Below are 18,195 nucleotides of genomic sequence, written 5' to 3' on the forward strand. Positions count from 1 at the left end.
TATAACAATATAACATAAAAGCAGTGCTTGCGTTTTGTTTCAATTCTGCAACATCCCAAGACTTTAATAAAATTTTTACTTTGAGCTACAAGTAAAGGGAATGGAAAAAACATACAAAAAATTTACCACAGCAAAGCATCATTTTTACTTGAAAAAAAAAAACATACCATTTCAAGCTATGACTCCTTATTCTTCTTTTCAATTCTATAATATAAATTTTCCGTGATAAAAGTATATTTACCTCTAATTTCAGGATGTCCAGTTTCTAAAAACAAAAGAAAAAAACTCATTGCAGCAAAGAGATCATTTTCACTTGAATTAAATGTACACTAATCATCAATTTTCAGTACAGTGTAACAACTTAACATTTATAAAAAGATAAAAGGGGCCCACAGTATGCCACTTTTTGTAGCAAATACTTTGATTTTTAATAGTGCCTAACAAATGTTTCCTCTTACATTTAAACACACGCCAATTTTACCACAGCAAGGAAATCATTTTCACTTGAGTTTAAAAGAGGTTCATATGTTAGATATATTTGAATATATACCTCACAGCAGATTTATTATATAGTTAGACAAAAAATTTATTTACTCTTTTCTAACTCATGTTAAGAAAAAGTTTATAAAGGATAAATGAAATTAAGATATATTCCAAATCTCCCTTGGCTTGGTGATTCTGATCTATTCACTGAAAGGAGAAATCAATGAATATATTAATATATTTATTTCACATCTCTGCTCTCATTTGCTCTTTCTTAGACAGGGAAAAATTAGGATCATTACTGAAATGCAAAGCAGAGGTCACTCTAAAGACGGACACTGAAGTAGCAACAGTTGACTAAATGTATTTTTGATATGGATTCAAGAAATTAATACTAAAGGTAAGCTTTAGGTTGCAGTTACTCCCTTGCAGTAGGATTTTTTTTTTTATCATAAACTAACAAATTCTGAGGAGGAGGGGAGGGAGGAAGAGGGGAAAGAAGAGGAGAAAATAGATAAGAAACCCCAAATATTATAATACTGAAACAGTGAAATCAAACTGTCGAGCTTCAGAGAGAGACAAATACTACATGATGCCACTTGTATATGGCAGCTGAAAAATCAAAATCCATAGAAAAAGGGATCGGATTTGTGGCTACTAGAGGCAGGGATTGGAGAGTGGGGAATTGGGTGAGGGTGGGGAACAACTGGGTGAAGGAGGTACAAAAGGTACAAACTTGCAGTTATAAATAAAGGACTTCTCTGGTGGTACAGGGAGAAGGCAATGGCACCCCACTCCAGTACTCTTGCCTGGAAAATCCCATGGACAGAGGAGCCTGGTAGGCTGCAGTCCATGGGGTCGCTAAGAGTCGGACACAACTGAGCGACTTCACTTTCACTTTCATGCATTGGAGAAGGAAATGGCAACCCACTCCAGTGTTCTTGCCTGGAGAATCCCAGGGATGGGGGAGCCTGGTGGGCTGCCGCCTATGGGGTTGCACAGAGTCGGACAGACTGAAGCGACTTAGCAGCAGCAGCAGCTGGTGGTACAATGGATGGGAACCCGCCTGCCAATGCAGGGGACGCAGGTTTGATCCCTGGTCCAGGAAGATCCCACATGCCAAGGAGTAACTAAGCCCCTGTGCCACAACTACTGAGCCTGTGCTCTGGAGCAGGGGAATTGCAGCTACTGAAGCCTATGCACCAGAGAGCCCGTGCTCTGCAGCAAGAGAAGCCCCTGCAATGAGCAGCCCAGGTACTGCAGTGAAGAGCAGTCCTCGCTCACGGCAACTGGAGAAAGCCCTGTGCACAGCAACAAAGGCCCAGCACAGCCAAAATTAAGATTAAAAAATAAATAATTAAAAAAAGATAAAAAAGCACTGGGGAGTGGACTGCAAAGAATGGTGACCGTAATTACTATGGTATATTTAAAAGCTGCTTAGAGAATAAATCCTGAAAGTTCTCATCACCAGGGGAAAAAATTGTAGCTACATTAGGTGATGGATATTAACTGAACTTACTGTGGTAATGATTTTGCAATATATGTATCAAGCTCACCTTAAACTCACATTGTTGTATGTCAAGTATATCTCAATAAAACTGAGGGTGGTAATGTCTTCCTTCCTGAAAAAAATTTTGAAATTTCTTTCTTTCCTTTCTTCACTGAAGACTTAACTACATTTAATGAACATAAAAGTATTTTGCTCAACTGCTTTATAACCTTGAAAAGAAATGACATGATTTGAAATGCTAAAAACTTAGGAACTGATACCAATGGAAAATTAATCAAAATTTCATTAAAGTCAAATATTAATACTTGGCATGTCAAGTAATTATACATAATATAACTAATATCAATTAACTTATCCATACGTATCTTCAGCATTTATTTAATACTTATGTAGAAGGCACTTTACTGGGGGCATTTGGAAGGTAAAAATAGTTAGACTCTGTTTTAAAGGCATGTACTGTTGAAAAGGGAAGGTAAGGCAAGTACAAAACACTACAATAAACCATTAACAGTAATACAGTGGTGTCCTGACACAGACACGACCGCTATACAAGAGGCTGTTTTATCACTTCCCAGCTTGTGTTCTGTGACATCACATCAATGGCTTGAAATCACCCATGGTAGTACTCTTGCCTGGAAAATTCCATGGACGGAGGAGCCTGGTAGGCTACAGTCCATGGGGTCGCTAAGAGTCAGACACAACTGAGTGACTTCACTTTCACTTTTCCCTTTCATGCAGTGGAGAAGGAAATGGCAACCCACTCCAGTATTCTTGCCTGGAGAATCCCAGGGACGGGGGAGCCTGGTGGGCTGCCGTCTATGGGGTCGCACAGAGTTGGACACCACTGAAGCGACTTAGCAGCAGCAGCAGCAGGAATAATTTACACCACAGAAATTAGCAAAAGCTACAAATCAGGGAGCCCCTCTCCCTCCTCAAAGCCCACTGTTAAACATTTACTAGCACACCACCAGATTCGCTCCATGTAAGTAAGGTGGATGCCAGGACCCACAGACACTCCTCCAGCAGCCTTCCCTATCTTTGAGGAAGGGAGCTCTATCGTTTCCATTCTCAGGCCAAAATCCCTGGAGTCATCCTTGACTGCTCATTTGTTCTCACAGCCCCACCCAATCTATAAGTGAATCATTTTGGCTCTAGTTTCAAAATATATCCAGAATCTGCTTCTCATCATTTCCATTCCTACCAGCTTTTCCTAGTCACTGTCATCTTCCCTGGATTACTCAGTAGCTTCATCACTGGTCACCCTGCTTCTCCCCTCACCCTCATACAGCCTATTCCCCACGCAGCAGCCAGAGTAATCTTGATTTAAAATGCAACTCAGATCATGCTGTTCCTCTGCTTAGAGTCCCCATTTCATTCCTTAACAGACCTCCCTAGATCTGCCCTGATCACCCCAACCAAGCACCTCTCCAACCTCTCCTATTGCCTGTTTTTTTTTTTTTTAATTTATTTATTTGGCTGTTCTGGGTTTCAGTTGCAGCACATGGGAACTTTTAGTTGTGGCATGTGAACTCTTAGTTGGGGCCTGTGGGGTCTAGTTCCCTGACCAGGAATTGAACCTGGGACCCTTGCTTTGGGACTGTGGAATCTTAGCCACTGGACCCCCAGGGAAGTCCCCTCCTGCTTGTCTCTTAATCTCTCTAGGAGCCTCCTAGCTGACTGTCCCTCAAACATACTGGAGTGTTCCTATCTTAGCAGAACCACACTGGTTGTTGCCTCTGCCTAGAACACTCTTCTGCAGACTTCTGCATGGCTGGATCATCATTTCCTTCAGTTCTTTACCTAAAAATACAAGTGAGTGAGCCTTCCCAAGCCACCTTATCTAAACTTCCAGAATTTATTCCCCCTTTTATACCTTCCTTTCCTGCTTTTTTAAAAAAAAGTACTTATTATTTTACTAGATATTTTTACTTATTTTCTTTATTGTTTCTCTTCCTCCACTAGAATATAACATCTATGAAGGCACAGGTATTTTGAAATGTTATTCACAGTGGTAACCCCAGCATCTTAGAATAGGATCCAGCACACATAGTAAGAACTCAATAAATATCCACTGAGTAGATGAATAAATATATTAACTTAGGAAGATTTTTCCTCCAGAATGCATTAATGGGAGCATGAAGTCAGTCTGGGTGGGATGCATTAGGTTCAGTTCAGTTCAGTTGCTCAGTCATGTCCAACTCTTTGCGACCCCATGGACTGCAGCATGCATTAGGTACCTAGTAAATATTCCCCACCTTTGGAGGTTTTCCAGTGAGCACTAAAAAACAAAGAGCACCTGCTCACTGGTTTGAAATTTAGTAAGCAAAAGGAAGGAATTAAATACCATTTTGCCTTTCAATAATGAACTGCATTTCATGGAAACAAGATAGTTCTTCTCTATAAGATTCCAGTTAATAAATGCAGAAGGAATGTTGAATTAGAAATTGCCATTTTTTTAAAAGAAGAGAGGAGGGATAAATTAGGAGTTTGAGATTAATAAACACAGACACAGACACACACAGACACATACACACACCCCAACACACAATGGATAACCAACAAAGACCTACTGTATAGCACAGGGAACTATATTCAGTATATTGTAATAACCTCTAAGGGAAAAGAATCTGGAAGAGAATATATATATATATGGATATGTACCACTGTGAAGTGAGGTAAAGTGTTAGTCGCTCAGTCGTGTCCAATTCTTTGGGACCCCATGGATTATAGCCTGCCAGGCTCCTGTGTCCATGGAATTCTCCAGGCCAGAATACTGGAGTGGGTAGCTGTTCCCTTCTCCAGCGGATCTTCCCAACCCAGGGATCGAACATTGCAGGTTCAATTCTTTACCACTGGAGAATTGAAGCCCACACCTAAAACTAATACAATATTGTAAGTTGACTATACTTCAGTAAAAACTTTGGAAAAAGAAATTGCCATTTTACAAGCCCTATTGACAAATTGGATCTAGGTAATAATTACAAAGTCTGCTAAAACCCCTGGATCAAATAATAATAATAAAACATAACCACAAAACTTTAAATTACCTTCACAACCAACTTCGTCTTCTCCCGTAATACAGTCCAGCTCACCATTGCACTTATACTGCTTTGGAATACAGACACCAGATTTACAGAGAAAACCTTCACCTCGGCAGTCTGTGCAAACACAAATAGAAGAGGGGAGGTTTTTTTCATTCTTAAAATGGAAGATGGGATCTTAAGTCAATGGGAAAGTTGCTTCTGTTTTCTTAGAAGAAAGCACTTGGGAGTTGAAAGGCTGGGTTCATCTCTACCTTTGCAGCACAGCTCATCACTCTTGTCTACACAATCATTGACACCATCACAGGCCTTCTTCTGAGGAATGCGTTTCCCATTCACACATTGAAAGGAGTCCTTTTTTGGAGGAGCTGTAAAGTAGAATTGTCTCTGTGAAATTTATTTATGAAGCTGTGGATGACATCTTTATCACATGTTTGGAATAATGGGGGCCTGAAGATAAAGTCAGGCACAAATAAAAAGTGATATAAAATGCATGAGTGGTAGCATTAACATAATATATTAATAGGGAAAATAAATGCCAAAGCTGGCTTATGGAGGTCCTTTGATAATCTCTGAAAGCCAGCGTTTATTGTGGAGGTTTCGTTTCACTGAGACTGGGGGAGGGCATCCGGGAGTCCGGAGCCCTTGCTGACACTGGCAAACCCTGGTGCTCAGCCAGTCCTTTCATGCTGACCCAGCCCCACCCGAGGCTTACTCGGGCAGTGCCATTTACATTTTGATGGCTCTCTTTTTAAGAACCAAAAAGGATTTGATCTTTAACACTATATATATAGCTAAAATATTCCAACGTCAGGATGAAGGAGAAAAGTGGCAGTGATTGTCACAAGCATAGATGTGATCACTTCACCATTTTAAAGGAATATGTGATGGGCTGGACTCCTCAAGGGAGATGCTGAGTTTCTTCTAGTATTCACTTGTGTTTGCTACATCAATTTTAATCCATATGTTCAAAGAATCAAAGGGGAATCAAACAACTTTATTTCCCATGTAGGAACCAGGATAGAAGTAATATTTGAATGGGAAAAATGTACAATAGGGGAAAAGCACTGATTTGGGCTCTAAAACCCAAAATGTGATTTTGTCATTGTGTGTGACCGGCAACAGGGTGTCTGTAATTTGTTTGTTTACTACAGACTTGGTGTGAAATAAACAATCTCTAAGGAAGGGAAAATATTGGGCAAGTACTCCACTAACCTGCACTCTCTGTGTAACACACCACGCCAGCCAACCCCTCCAAACTGTTGATTACTCCCTTAGTGAAGGTACATTCAGCCAAACTGGTCTCTAATCCTCGACAATGCACATGCAGACATTCAGCGGAATTTAGATCAGGATCTCTTCTATGAGTATCAAGAGCACCTCTGCAAATCAAATAAATGAAATGTTAAAGTAGAATAATTAGTGCTTTCTGTTTATAATTCTACTGTAGGAGGTGAGGGACTAATTTCCTTTTTTTTTCTATGTATGGGTGATAGGTTAGGCAAGATGCTTACATTCTCTGAGCTTCCATATCTGCCCCAGTAACAAGGAACGTCACTCCCTCACTGAGTTTTGTCAAGATAAACAAAAACAATCAATTTAAACTGACTGGAAAAGTTCAAAATACGACAAGCAACCAAAAATATTGGTTCCTCCTCTGTTTCTTGTTAAGAAGAAATGCCTCTTTGATCAAACATTCCTGATTTCTTTCCAACCTGAGATGTGTCATCCTTGGCCTCTCCACTGGTTAACTCCTCTTTTCTCCAGAAAAGGGAGAAGATTAATTTGATCAGGGAATCTTGGAAATAAAAAGCAGGCCAGGTCACCCCTGCTCTTCCATTCTCCCCCTGCCCCATGCTGAGTCTTACCTGGTTGGCCCCACGGTTACCTGGGATCAGGGAGGTTGAGTTAGTTTAATTCTAACAGTTGGCTGAATTCTCTACTTTTATGCTAAGCTATGGCTTCAATTCAGTCTTGACAGTGTTAAGTGGTATCTTGACATCTATATGCCATTTCTCTGACTTCTCAGTTTGTTCAGAATTTGTGTAGCTAAGAGGCTACCTCAATGACCCAGTATCCTAGAGATGGTGAGTTACAGTGAGCTTCCAGAACATTCAATTGCTCTCTGCTTTTCTCTAGAAGTTAATGGGGGAAATGGGTTAAAAATAAAAGGTTCAGCAAAGATGCACGAGGCAAATGTAAGCAAAAAGTTAAGCAGTAATGGCAATATAAATATCCGATAAATGAAAGGGAAAAAGAGAACAATTAAAGGGAACAAAGAGGTTCAGATCCATAATGAAGATATAGTAGTCATGAAACTGTGCCAAATTGAGTCGAAATATGAGAACAAACGGGAGTCATTCGGGGCAGTCTGACAGGTGAATAATCTGAGAAACCTCTCAACGTATGACTATCTGAAAGTGCTAGATAAATGCCCTCAATGAGCTCTTAAGGAGTTAAGGGAAATACCCACTGGCTAAATCAGAGAAGTCTGTTCATGAGCTTACACAAAGTATGATAAGAATAAAATACTGGGAGATCAAAGAGTGAGAGAGTTTGCTGTTAGGTTGAATCACAGGTTATAGGTCACAAACTGTCAAAAATAAGAACTATCTCATGACTCAATTTGACGATAAGAGACTCTCACTAATGAACTACTAGCAGATGTGGTTTAGGAAGAAGAAAATTGAATGAAAAATGAAGAAGTGAGATGCAAGAAGCAACAACAAACCAAGAAGTTGGCAAACATGAAGTCCATCTGAATAACCACTGACTGAACAACAGTACTGATAATTTCTTATTACATAATGATAGCAAATAACTTCAGGAACATACACAAATAAGGTGGAACAAAATACTGAAAAGTTGATATGATAACGACATTCTTTGTATTATTTCTGAAGAGGGCAAGAACTTCATAAGTTAAGGATTCATGGTATAAACGTGAAGATAATCATCAATGAAATAGAAATAGGATGTATATAATTTTCAAACCAAGTAGAGGAAGAAAAAGAAGATTAAGAAAACAACAACAGCTTTATTAAGAATTTTTAAATAGAATTTTTAAAAGGAAGAAACAAAAGGATATGAAAAGGGTAAATAACAAGCCCCAAATAAGACAGGAAAATCAACAATGTAAATAATCACAATAATGTAAATGGACTAAACTCTTCAGTTATCACCATATTGTATTTTTAAAAAAAAATGAGATATGTGCTATTTATAAGGGACACACTCAAAAGATAAAGACCTTGAAAACTTATAAATAAATAAGTGGGGAAATATTTGAATAAAGCAATTGACATGCTTTTTTATTCTAATAGAATAAACATTTTTATTCTAACACATCTATTATGCATATGAAGCATTTGAAATATACTCAGTACAAAGGAAGTCTCAAAAAATATTTAAACAATTGTCCTCATGTAGAGAAATTCTCTCTCCACAATACAATTAAATAGGAAATTTATAACAAAAAGTTAACCAAAAGCAAACTAATATATTCATTAGGAAAGTAAAAAAAGAAACTTCTAAATTATGTTTGAGTCAAGGGAGTATTATACTGAAAATTAGAAAATATTTTGAACTGAACAATAAATAAAATACTCACTTGTAAAGGCATGCAGATGAAGCATTAACCAGAGGGAAATTTGTACCTTAAATGCTTATATTAGAAAGTAAGAAAAACTGAAAATTGACAAGCTAAGCATTTAACTCACAGATTTAGAAAAAGTACAATAGGGAAAGGCAGAGTGAGAGAGAGAGCCAAAGATAACAGCAAACATTAATGAAAACAAAGAAACAAGAGAAAATTTACAAATATAAAAGCTAAAGACAATAATCAAATAGACAAATCTTTGCAAGGTTGATGAGAAAAAATGAGAAAGAAAGAGTATACAAATAACATTAGGTATGAAGGAATGGACATAATCATAGATGAATAGAACAGTTATGCATGCAACTGTACGGATGCAAATGTAGAGTTTGCAACTCTACGGATCAGCAAAGGATTTGCATTCAGAGACCTGAGTAAACCTACAGTCTGTGCACTCAGCAGTGTTCTAAGTACTAGTCAAGCATAAACACATTTCATCCTCATGACTACACTGTGAGGCAGGTAGTTAGTATTCTCAGGTTACATTTGAGGAAGTTGAGGCATGGAAAGACAGGGTAATCAAAAGACAAATAGTTGGAAGAATAAAATCAGCCCTGGGAAAATTTAGTGAGCAAGCACTCACAGTTGAAATCCAAGGTCAAGACAGGCCACGTTAGCCTGAGTAATGCTCCAGCTGTCTCCACACACAAACATTTTTCTATCTTGGCCTGCAAGTTTTACTTCAACAACTCCTTCTGAATCTCGTTGTCCATTTGACAAGGAAACACTAAACTGCCCTAAAATTAAAAAAAAACACTTTTTTTTAAAGAATTAGCAATAGTCAGGCATTCATTTTTTCTCCTTTTGATTAAAAGCCTCTGAAGAAATAAAATGCATAATTTTTAATTAACTTTGAACACTATGAAGATGTTAACAAATAATGGTAAGCAATTATTTTATGAGTTTATTATGTATCAGTGGCTGAGCTACCCAGTTGTAAAAAAAAAAATCATAAAATCCTCACGTCAATTTTATGAAGACTAGGGTGATATTTATTCCTGTTTTTATACACGAGGAACCTACATTTATCCAGTTTCATACATGAGATTAAGTTGCTTGCTCAAGATGTGAAGCCAGGAATCTGTACTTGCTATATTGATCTGACTCCAAAATCTGTGCTCTTAAAAGTAAGCCGAACAAGTAAAGAAAATGTAAGAAAGGTTTATGTATTCTCACATACTTAAGGCACTGTATGCCTGAAGAGAACAGAACTCTGACACTGACAGGATAATCTCCACTATTGCTTTCCTCCTCTCCAAAAGGTAAGAGAGCTGGACTCAGGGATCTTCCTTCCTTCTGTCCACAGTACCTCAGCATCTTAACTCAGCAACATAAAAATATTTAGGCTACTGTGTTCTGGTGCACGTCATGGTATCTTTAAAAAGAATGTTTCAAGTGTATTCTTCTGTAAATTCATGAAATGTCTGTGATAATTCATATCCAAAGACAACGAGCTTGAAACTTGCTGTCATAGTTCAGATTTCATGAGCACTTCTTGTTCACTCTTCACAGAGCTTTATGTATATTGTTTTATTTAAGTTTCACAAGAGTCTTATGAGTTAGGAACAACTGTTACTCAGACTTTACAGATGCGGAAACTGCAGTCCAGAGAGGCCGCACAGCTTGTCGATAATGGAGGGGGTGCTTGGAGGGGCTCACAACTAAATCTGACTGACAGTGAGACCCTTAATCTTCTTATGTATTTTTGGTTGTGCTGGGTCTTCATTGCCCCGCATGGGCTTCTCATTGTGGGGGCTTCTCTTGTCGTGGTACACAGGCTCTAAGGTGCGTGGGCTTCAGGAGTTGTGGCTCCTGGGCTCTAGAGCACAGGCTTGGTAGTTGTGGTGCAGGGGCTTAGTTGCTCCAAGGCATGTGGGACCTTCCTGGACCAGGGATTGAACCCATGTCTCCTGCACTGGCAGGTGGGTTCTTTATCACTGAGCCACCAGGGCAGCCCAAGAGTCTTTTCATATTAATCACTCCACTAATTCACATATTAGGGTCCCAGCCTCCTCGCTACGTTAGGCACCTGGATGAAGTCTTGACAAGCTCTCTGATCTGATGTGTCATTTGCTAGGGTGGAGTATGTCCTTGGCCAGCAGTGGCCTGAGCTAAACCTTGGATCAGGGCTGATGAGGCTGGGGCTAGGGGGAGGGGTAGGTGTTGGTGGGAGGGAAAGTGGAAGAAATGATTGGGGTTGGGGGTCCAAAGAGGTTCTATTTCAGTACCAATCTCATGTAAAGCATTTCCCCCTGGGTTCTAAAGCAACTCAACAGCTCTGGGAATAATCCCTTTAGCCAAGTAGAAGTGAGAGTAGGGATGGTTCTGACGGGCTGGGCAGCAGAGAGTGGCATAGGCCCTGAGGGAGTGGGAAGGACCAGCCTCAGGGTCACATGCTCTAGATTCAATGGCTGGCTGTATTCTGATGATTCCTGATTTCTTTATTATCACCCCAACTACTACTGAGGGTCTAGAGAAGAATTTTGAGTTGTCATTATAATATTTCAAAGGAAAAGTATTTTCTAATAGAAAATATAGTAGACAATTTTCTTCTTATATAATAAACTAGGCTTTTCCTACCTCTACCTGTGCATGGTCCACTTTTTAAAAACTTTGCCTCAGGACGAAGACATTCAAAACTCTTCTGCTGACAGTATGTTAGGTAGCTTTTCCCATTAGTGGAACACACCCTGGTACCATTCTTCGGGCACTGATAAGGAAGTTTACAAAGACACAGCCCATCGAAGCATTTCTGCCATGGTTGGCAGAAGACTTTATCGCAGGAGAGATGTGTGTATTTTTCAGTTAAGCACTTTTTATCCACGAAATCTTTTTGAGATGTGTCTGGTGTTGAAGTGGGCTATAAAGCACAAAATAAACATTAACTTAGCAACAAGCTAAAATCTTATTAAAGATGAATAGTTGAAGGAAAGAAACAAAACAGACTTACCTACTTCACAGCACAGATGAGGGGGATGTGGTCTGGTGGTTTTTAGACTCAAACAACCCTGGCTTCTAGTCCCAACTTGGGCATTTACAGTTAAGTGGTCTTGAGCAAGTTACCTACCCTCATGAAACATGAGCTTCCTTATCTGTAAAATGGGGATATTATCTTCTATCTTGCAAGGTTATTGCCAGGATTAGAAATAAGATGTGTATAATGGTTGGCAGGTACGAGGCATGAAATCAGTGGGAGCTGTAATTATTCAAAAGCCAACATAAAATTCTGCCTTTGAAGAAATCAATGTATCTCATCAGTCACCTTAAGGAGTAGCAAATTTGGTGCTGATTATAGTCTCATGGAATGAACTAATGAATGAAGTTGATCAATTCTATTAATAAATGCAAAACCATTTGCCAAACTCCTACTTTGTGCAAAATCCTGGTAAAATGAACATGACATTGGCTCTGTCTTTCAAGGGTTTGACATCTAGACAATAAGATAGAAATACACATAATAACTAGGGTAAGTGATGTAACAGTCATACAAACAAGATGCAGTACTCTTGGAGATCCAGAGTGGGAGAGAATACATCTTTTCAGGGGCATTTTATTTATTTATTTTTTGGCCACTCTATGAGGCATCAGGGATCTTAGTTCCCCAACTAGGGATCAAACTCTTGACACTTGCAGTGGAAATGCAGAATCTTAACCACTGAACCACCAGGGAAGTCCCTCCAGGTGCATTTTAAAAGGCCTCATGGAGCATCTAAGCAAAGCGAGGAAAGTCAGGTGTTAGCAGAGGGTTGGTGCTAGCAAATCACAGGAAGGGTGGTGCACATCATGAGCAGTCTCACCTGATGGGCTCCAGGTTTGTGTGTGCTTCAACTGGGATGGTCACTGGTTAGGAAACCCTGCCTAAGGAGTATACCAACCAGAAGAGAGACAGGCAAGCCCATCTCTGGTAGACATGAGCCAAGGTAGACATGCTCAAGCTCCCTGGTAGACATAGGCCAAAGATGCCTTCAGGACTGTGTTCTGGGTCCCTGGCCTGACTAGGAGGCTTGGGGACATCTCCAAGAAGAGCTGATGTCTGGATTGAGTTCTGAGAGCACTCAGGAGGAGTCTACTGGCAGGGTGTGGTGGGTACACACTCCAGGCAGAACTGTGAAAACCTGACAGTAAAAACAGTGCATTTCAGGCTGAGGGATAGAGTAAGAGGGTGGTGGGGGATAAGGCAGCAGGTCCTGAGGGAGCCCCTGGGAGACTTGTTTGCATTTCCTCAAATTTGCATTGGAGGAAGATCTTTCTGGAGATCAGATCAGACAGATAGGCAGGAGGCCAATTAGACCTGTGGGGGAATTCCCTGGCAGTCCAGTGGGTAAGACCGCGTATTTCCATTGCAGGGGCCCCTCTTCCATCCCTGGTTGGGAAACTAAGATCCCACATGTGATCAGTGCTGCTAAAAAAAAAAAAAAAAAAAAAGACCTGCAGGGATCCAGAGGAAACACAGTGAAGGCTGGAAATAGTTCAATTGGGTCAAAAGCCAGTTGTGGAAAGTCAATGCGAGCTCTCTCTCTCTGTGCTCCAGGCATCCCTTTGAAGGATGGGCATCCTTTTATCTGGTCTCCCCAGCCTCTGGCCATAAGAGTCCCCACCCCCCCAACCCCTACTCTTGCTCAGTGCCCTCCAGCTACAGTAACAGCAAGCTGGGGCAGAAACACAGTTAAACAATCTTTAAGGGCTATGATGAAGACAAAAATCAGTCACTTAAAGACCACATAAAACTTTGCAAAAGCTGTGAAAGTCATTTTATCTGACGTGATTTTTAGTAAACTTTATCAAATAACCAGGAAATTTGACAAATTTATCATTAAATACACCAATTTCTGATACACTGGTCTAGAATAAAATCTACAGTTAATACTTTCCATGGTTCCATGTGCCTTTTTTGGTAGCACTTATTAGAGTTGAACTTTGTAATTATTTAGCTCCTGTACCTTGTACTAATAAAATTTAAGTGCCCTGACAGCTGGGACAGTCACCCTTTCAGGGACAGTCACCTTTCTATTGAAAAAGCAATATTTTAATTGGGTGAAAATTTTTTTTTCTCAAATTTATCCCTTTCTGAGGTGTCATTTTCCCCTGAGATTTAGATTGAAACTTGGGCAAGTGTCATCGACTTTTCAGTCATTTTTAGAGCAAAAACAAAAAATTAAAAGACTCTTGGTCTCAGGAAGAGTCATATATTGAAGGAGGAAACAGAATAGGCTTCATCTTGAAAGCAGGACTCCATCTTGGGCTGGACTGTGGACTTTGAGCTATATGCCCAGTATCTATGCAAGTGACATACGAACTGGAAAACCAGACCCCCCAGGTGGAAGAGCCCCAGGGCTCGTACCTAGGTTCTCCATCACCTAAAAGAATACCCTAATTATCTGTATAACCGAACAGAATCATAAATTCTATGATGCTTATTGGGGTATGACCACAGGCCTATTGATAATTGTCCACTGTTAACTACCTAGGCTTAAGACATATGGATCATGGGTTAACTTTGATTGTATCTCTCTTTTCCTTTGTTCAGATTAGTTTCAGGGAATTTGGGGAGGTGGGTTTGGGCACATACACTTAGGGTATATAAGGTTTTCACAAAAACTGGTTGGGGTCCTTGGCTAAGAGGAGATTCTGCCTTGGGCCCACCGGTGTAACAAACTGCACTCCACTATCTGCATTGTCCTTCTGAGTGAGTTTGTTTCCCGGAATGCGTGGCTACAACAATATAACAGCAAGTGTCCAGTTCTGGGTAAGTATATAGATTCTGACCTTCACTTCAGATGAAGCTTCTTTCTCCTCTCTCAGACTTGCTTCAGGGGCATGCTGGGCCTGGAATGCATTGAATGAATGGTGAAAAACAAAACACATGAACAACCAGAAAGACCCCCCAAAAAAACAAATAAAAAAACCCCACAAAGAACACTGAGGAGAATTTTACACTGTAGTAGCTGAAGATGTGGAATAAGCAGAAGATATTTTGCTTTTCAGCCAGAGAGATGTTGTTCATGTGTCTAATTTTGCAGAGCTTCAGAAGAGGAAGTTGAAAAAAGACCACTGAATTTGATGAACAAAGATGACTGGGATCCTTGAAGCAGAAGTTTTAGCTGAATGTCAGAGGCAGAAACCAGACCTTGGTGAGCTGAGGCCAGAATGGGCAGTGAAGAAATGGAAACAGAAGCATGGGTTAACTCTGTTGATTGGTCCTGTACTCAGACATGGGAGACTGAACATAGACTTTACAGAAACTTCTGTCTTCTCTCCAAGTTTCATTAAAATGAGAGTAATAGAATTTTTTAAAAAGGCATGATCAATAAGGCCAAGGAGAATGGGGGAGAGGATTATAGACTTGGGATATTATTGAAAGGTTGGAAGCCAGAAAGCAGATGGGCTGGTGGTAATAGGTTTAGCACACGAGAGAGAAATGAAACCCAAACCTAATGAGGGAAGTCCATAAGAATAAAGCAAATTAACCCCCAGAGAACCCCAGAAAAGCTTAGGAACTGGGGCACCTACTACTTCTGAAGAAGATGGAGTGGCTAAAAGAACCACAGGATTAGTTAAAAGAATGGCTGTATGAATATGTTTTTAAGGAATCTGATATAAACAGCAGAAGAAACAACAAATATTTGAAAGTTGTTGTCTCTAGTTAGAATCAAGGGTGAGGAGGTGTGTGTGTGATAGAGGTGTTTTATGTTATGTGTGTCTGTGTTAGTCGCTCAGTCATGTCTGACCCTTTGTGACCCCAAGGACTGTAGCCCTCCAGGCTCCTCTGTCCATGGGATTCTCCAGGCAAGAACACTGGAGTGGGTTGCTATTTCTTTCTCCAGAGGATCTTCCTGACCCAGGGATCGAACTTGGGTCTCTTGCATTGCAGGCAGATTCTTTATCATCTGAGCTACCAGGGAAGTCCATCTAAGCCCAACCAATTGTTAAATAAATTATTAAATATTTTAATATCACCATGATTTTAAGCCATATGGTATTATTTGCCTTTGTAATTGTATATAGAATTAATTTAGTAAAAAACAGCTAAATGAAAAAGAAGGTCATCATGCTTTCAGTATAGAAAACATTAAGGTTAGGCTTTGAGGGGGAAAAAAATGGAAAGATAGTATCATAAAGGGACACAGTAAAGAGAGATTTTTGTTGTTAGGATAGGTGAGATTTCATCATGAGTAAAGGGTAAGGTTAGTAGTCCAATGGAATGGGAAAGATTGAAGCTTTAAGAGAGAAAGGGAAAAATTGTTGAAACAAGGTTGAGGATGGGATGGGAGAAGGTGTAACCAGAGCATGGGGGAGAAGATTGCCTTTGAAATTAAGCAGTTTTCTATTTCTATAATTTCTTATTGTAAGTGGAATCAATTTTATGATACTAATACCATTTAAAATTTAAGGTTGATGGTAATGGGAAATACCAACACTGTGGCTGCTGACAATGGCAATAATCAAAGGAAAGTTAGAAAATTATTGTGGGTTGATGGCTGGAAACAGTAAAAGTAAGGCTTTCTTATTCACTGTGTAAAACCTGAGGGCAAAAAGTTTTAACTCTAAAGGGACTGGGTAAGTCACAGTTGTCCATGGATCCTCAATGTCTAGGGCAGTAGGCTGATGATCTTAGAGGACATTATTAAAGGGGTTTGTACATGCATTTTTACACCAGTGTTTGCTGTAGACAGAATATAAACTATTCCTCATACATTCATGTGCATTTATTTTTCCAATGTGTGTGGAAGCTGTTAAAATTAATAAGAAGCAAAATTATTTAAATCATCACTGAATTATATTGATTGTGTAACTTCCTTAATTTCTACAATAATGGATACTAAAATTACAGCTACTATTCTGCCTGTAGTTGATGATGAAAGGTAGAGTGGTGGATCTAAGTATTTTCTTAGGATTTGTTTTTGTGGTAAACACAAAATCTTATGTAACTCTTACTTCCAAGCAAATGGTGAGACTACATTTCCTTCTTGTGGCTAGATGTGGCGGTGACTTGCTTTGCCCACAGAAATGTGAGCTGAAGTAACATGTATTGGTTTCAGGTAGAAACATTTAATTTCCAGTGCTCAACAATGCTACTTACTTCTGCTCTGCTATGGTGATTAGGGGAACACGTGTTTCAGAGGCACCATAGAATCAAACCAGCTCAGAAGGTTGGGCCAACACATGGAGGACATGTTTACTGGAGAGTCACCCAGACCCACAGTCTTTGCACAAGAAAAAATTAACTTTTCTATGTCAAGCCACTAAGATTTGAGGATTGGTTCTTATTGCAGCGTAGTCAAAACTGACTGATACAGATAGCCATCTAGATAAAGTCTTTATAATCCAAAACCTTGAGAACCACTTGTCTAGGGAGATTGGGACAAACTGAATCATTCTGTGTGTAAGCAATGTGTGAGCTGATGGAGTATGCTAAAGAAGTTTTTTCCCATTTTTATTGAGCCTGGAATTAAAAGCTGAAAAAGAAGAGTGTCAAATACATGAAAAGTACTCCCAGCTGTAGCCTGGGATGGTCTGCATCACTCATGTGAGGTGTATAATCTTGCAAATGCAGATTCTTGCACCCAAGCAGTAGACCTCCTGAATCAGAATTTCTGAGGGAACATCTTGGAATCTGTACTGTAAACAAGCTCCATAGAGATTCTTACACTCCCCAAGGATGGAGAGCCTCTCCTATTGTCCAATAATTTTCAAAGTGGGCTACATAAACCCTGGGGATGTAAAGATAACCCAGAGGGTAAAATAACTTTGTATGTTTTATTGAAAAAATAGAAAGAAAGAAATGAACCTTCACTAATATTTGAATATGGATTGGCTCTTCACAGCATATTCATTCACTATTTATTGAGAGCCTACTATGTGCTGGGCACTGTTCTGGGTCCTGGGGACACAAGCGCAAAAAGTAAATAAAGAATAAACATAGGGACTTCCCTGGTGATCCAGTGGCTAAGACTTTGTGTTCCCAATGCAGGGGGCCCAGGTTCAATCCCAGGACATGAGCGACATCCCACATGTCACAATTAAAGATTCCGGTGCAGACAAATAAATAAATATTTAAAAAAAATAAATATGTAGCATGACATAAGGTGACAAATACAAACACACAGTAAGAGAGAGCGCGATTGTGGAAGGATTGCTATTTTTGCATATAGGGTTGTCAAGGAAGACTTTGAGGAAAAGTTTACCTTGGAGCAGATGCCTGAAGGTGAGTGAGCAAGCCATGGAGATATCTAGAGGTGAAGTGTCACAGTCAGAGGAAACAGCCAGAGCAAAAGTTGAGGGGTAGAAGTATATATGATGTGCTCTTGGACCAGGACGCTGGTGTGGCTGGAGGGCTGCGAATGGCTGAAGGGAGAACAAGAGGACATGAGGCCAGAGAACTGGAGGGATGTGTGATTGATCACATAGGACCTTGTTGGCTACTGAAAAGACTTTGGCTTATCCGCTGGAGGATGTGAGCAAATGATGTTGAGAGGGTAGGCAGATAACGAAGAACTGGTAAAGGA

General features: G+C 39.8%; 1 protein-coding gene across 21 annotated transcripts in view; it reads right to left on the reverse strand.

The window, feature by feature from the left end:
• Positions 1–18,195, reverse strand: part of CFI (complement factor I) — a 54,363-nt gene that overhangs the window by 14,700 nt on the left and 21,468 nt on the right. For 10 of the 21 annotated variants that reach the window (XM_081559342.1, XM_081559882.1, XM_081559797.1 and 7 more), the window contains 7 exons: positions 14,456–14,515; positions 11,270–11,549; positions 9,273–9,426; positions 6,250–6,416; positions 5,289–5,402; positions 5,041–5,151; positions 242–265 (listed from right to left, as the gene is read on the reverse strand). In XM_081559342.1, the coding sequence (XP_081415468.1) occupies positions 242–265; positions 5,041–5,151; positions 5,289–5,402; positions 6,250–6,416; positions 9,273–9,426; positions 11,270–11,549; positions 14,456–14,515 (910 nt within the window). Of the gene's footprint in view, positions 1–241; positions 266–5,040; positions 5,152–5,288; positions 5,403–6,249; positions 6,417–9,272; positions 9,427–11,269; positions 11,550–14,455; positions 14,516–17,874; positions 18,035–18,195 lie in introns of all 21 variants that reach the window. The other 11 variants (XM_081560176.1, XM_081560339.1, XM_081560401.1 and 8 more) reach the window with 7 other exon arrangements.

The sequence above is a fragment of the Giraffa tippelskirchi genome, chromosome 1 (assembly GCF_054371585.1).
Source record: "Giraffa tippelskirchi isolate mGirTip1 chromosome 1, T2T-mGirTip1v1.2.pri, whole genome shotgun sequence".
NCBI lineage: Eukaryota > Metazoa > Chordata > Mammalia > Artiodactyla > Giraffidae > Giraffa > Giraffa tippelskirchi.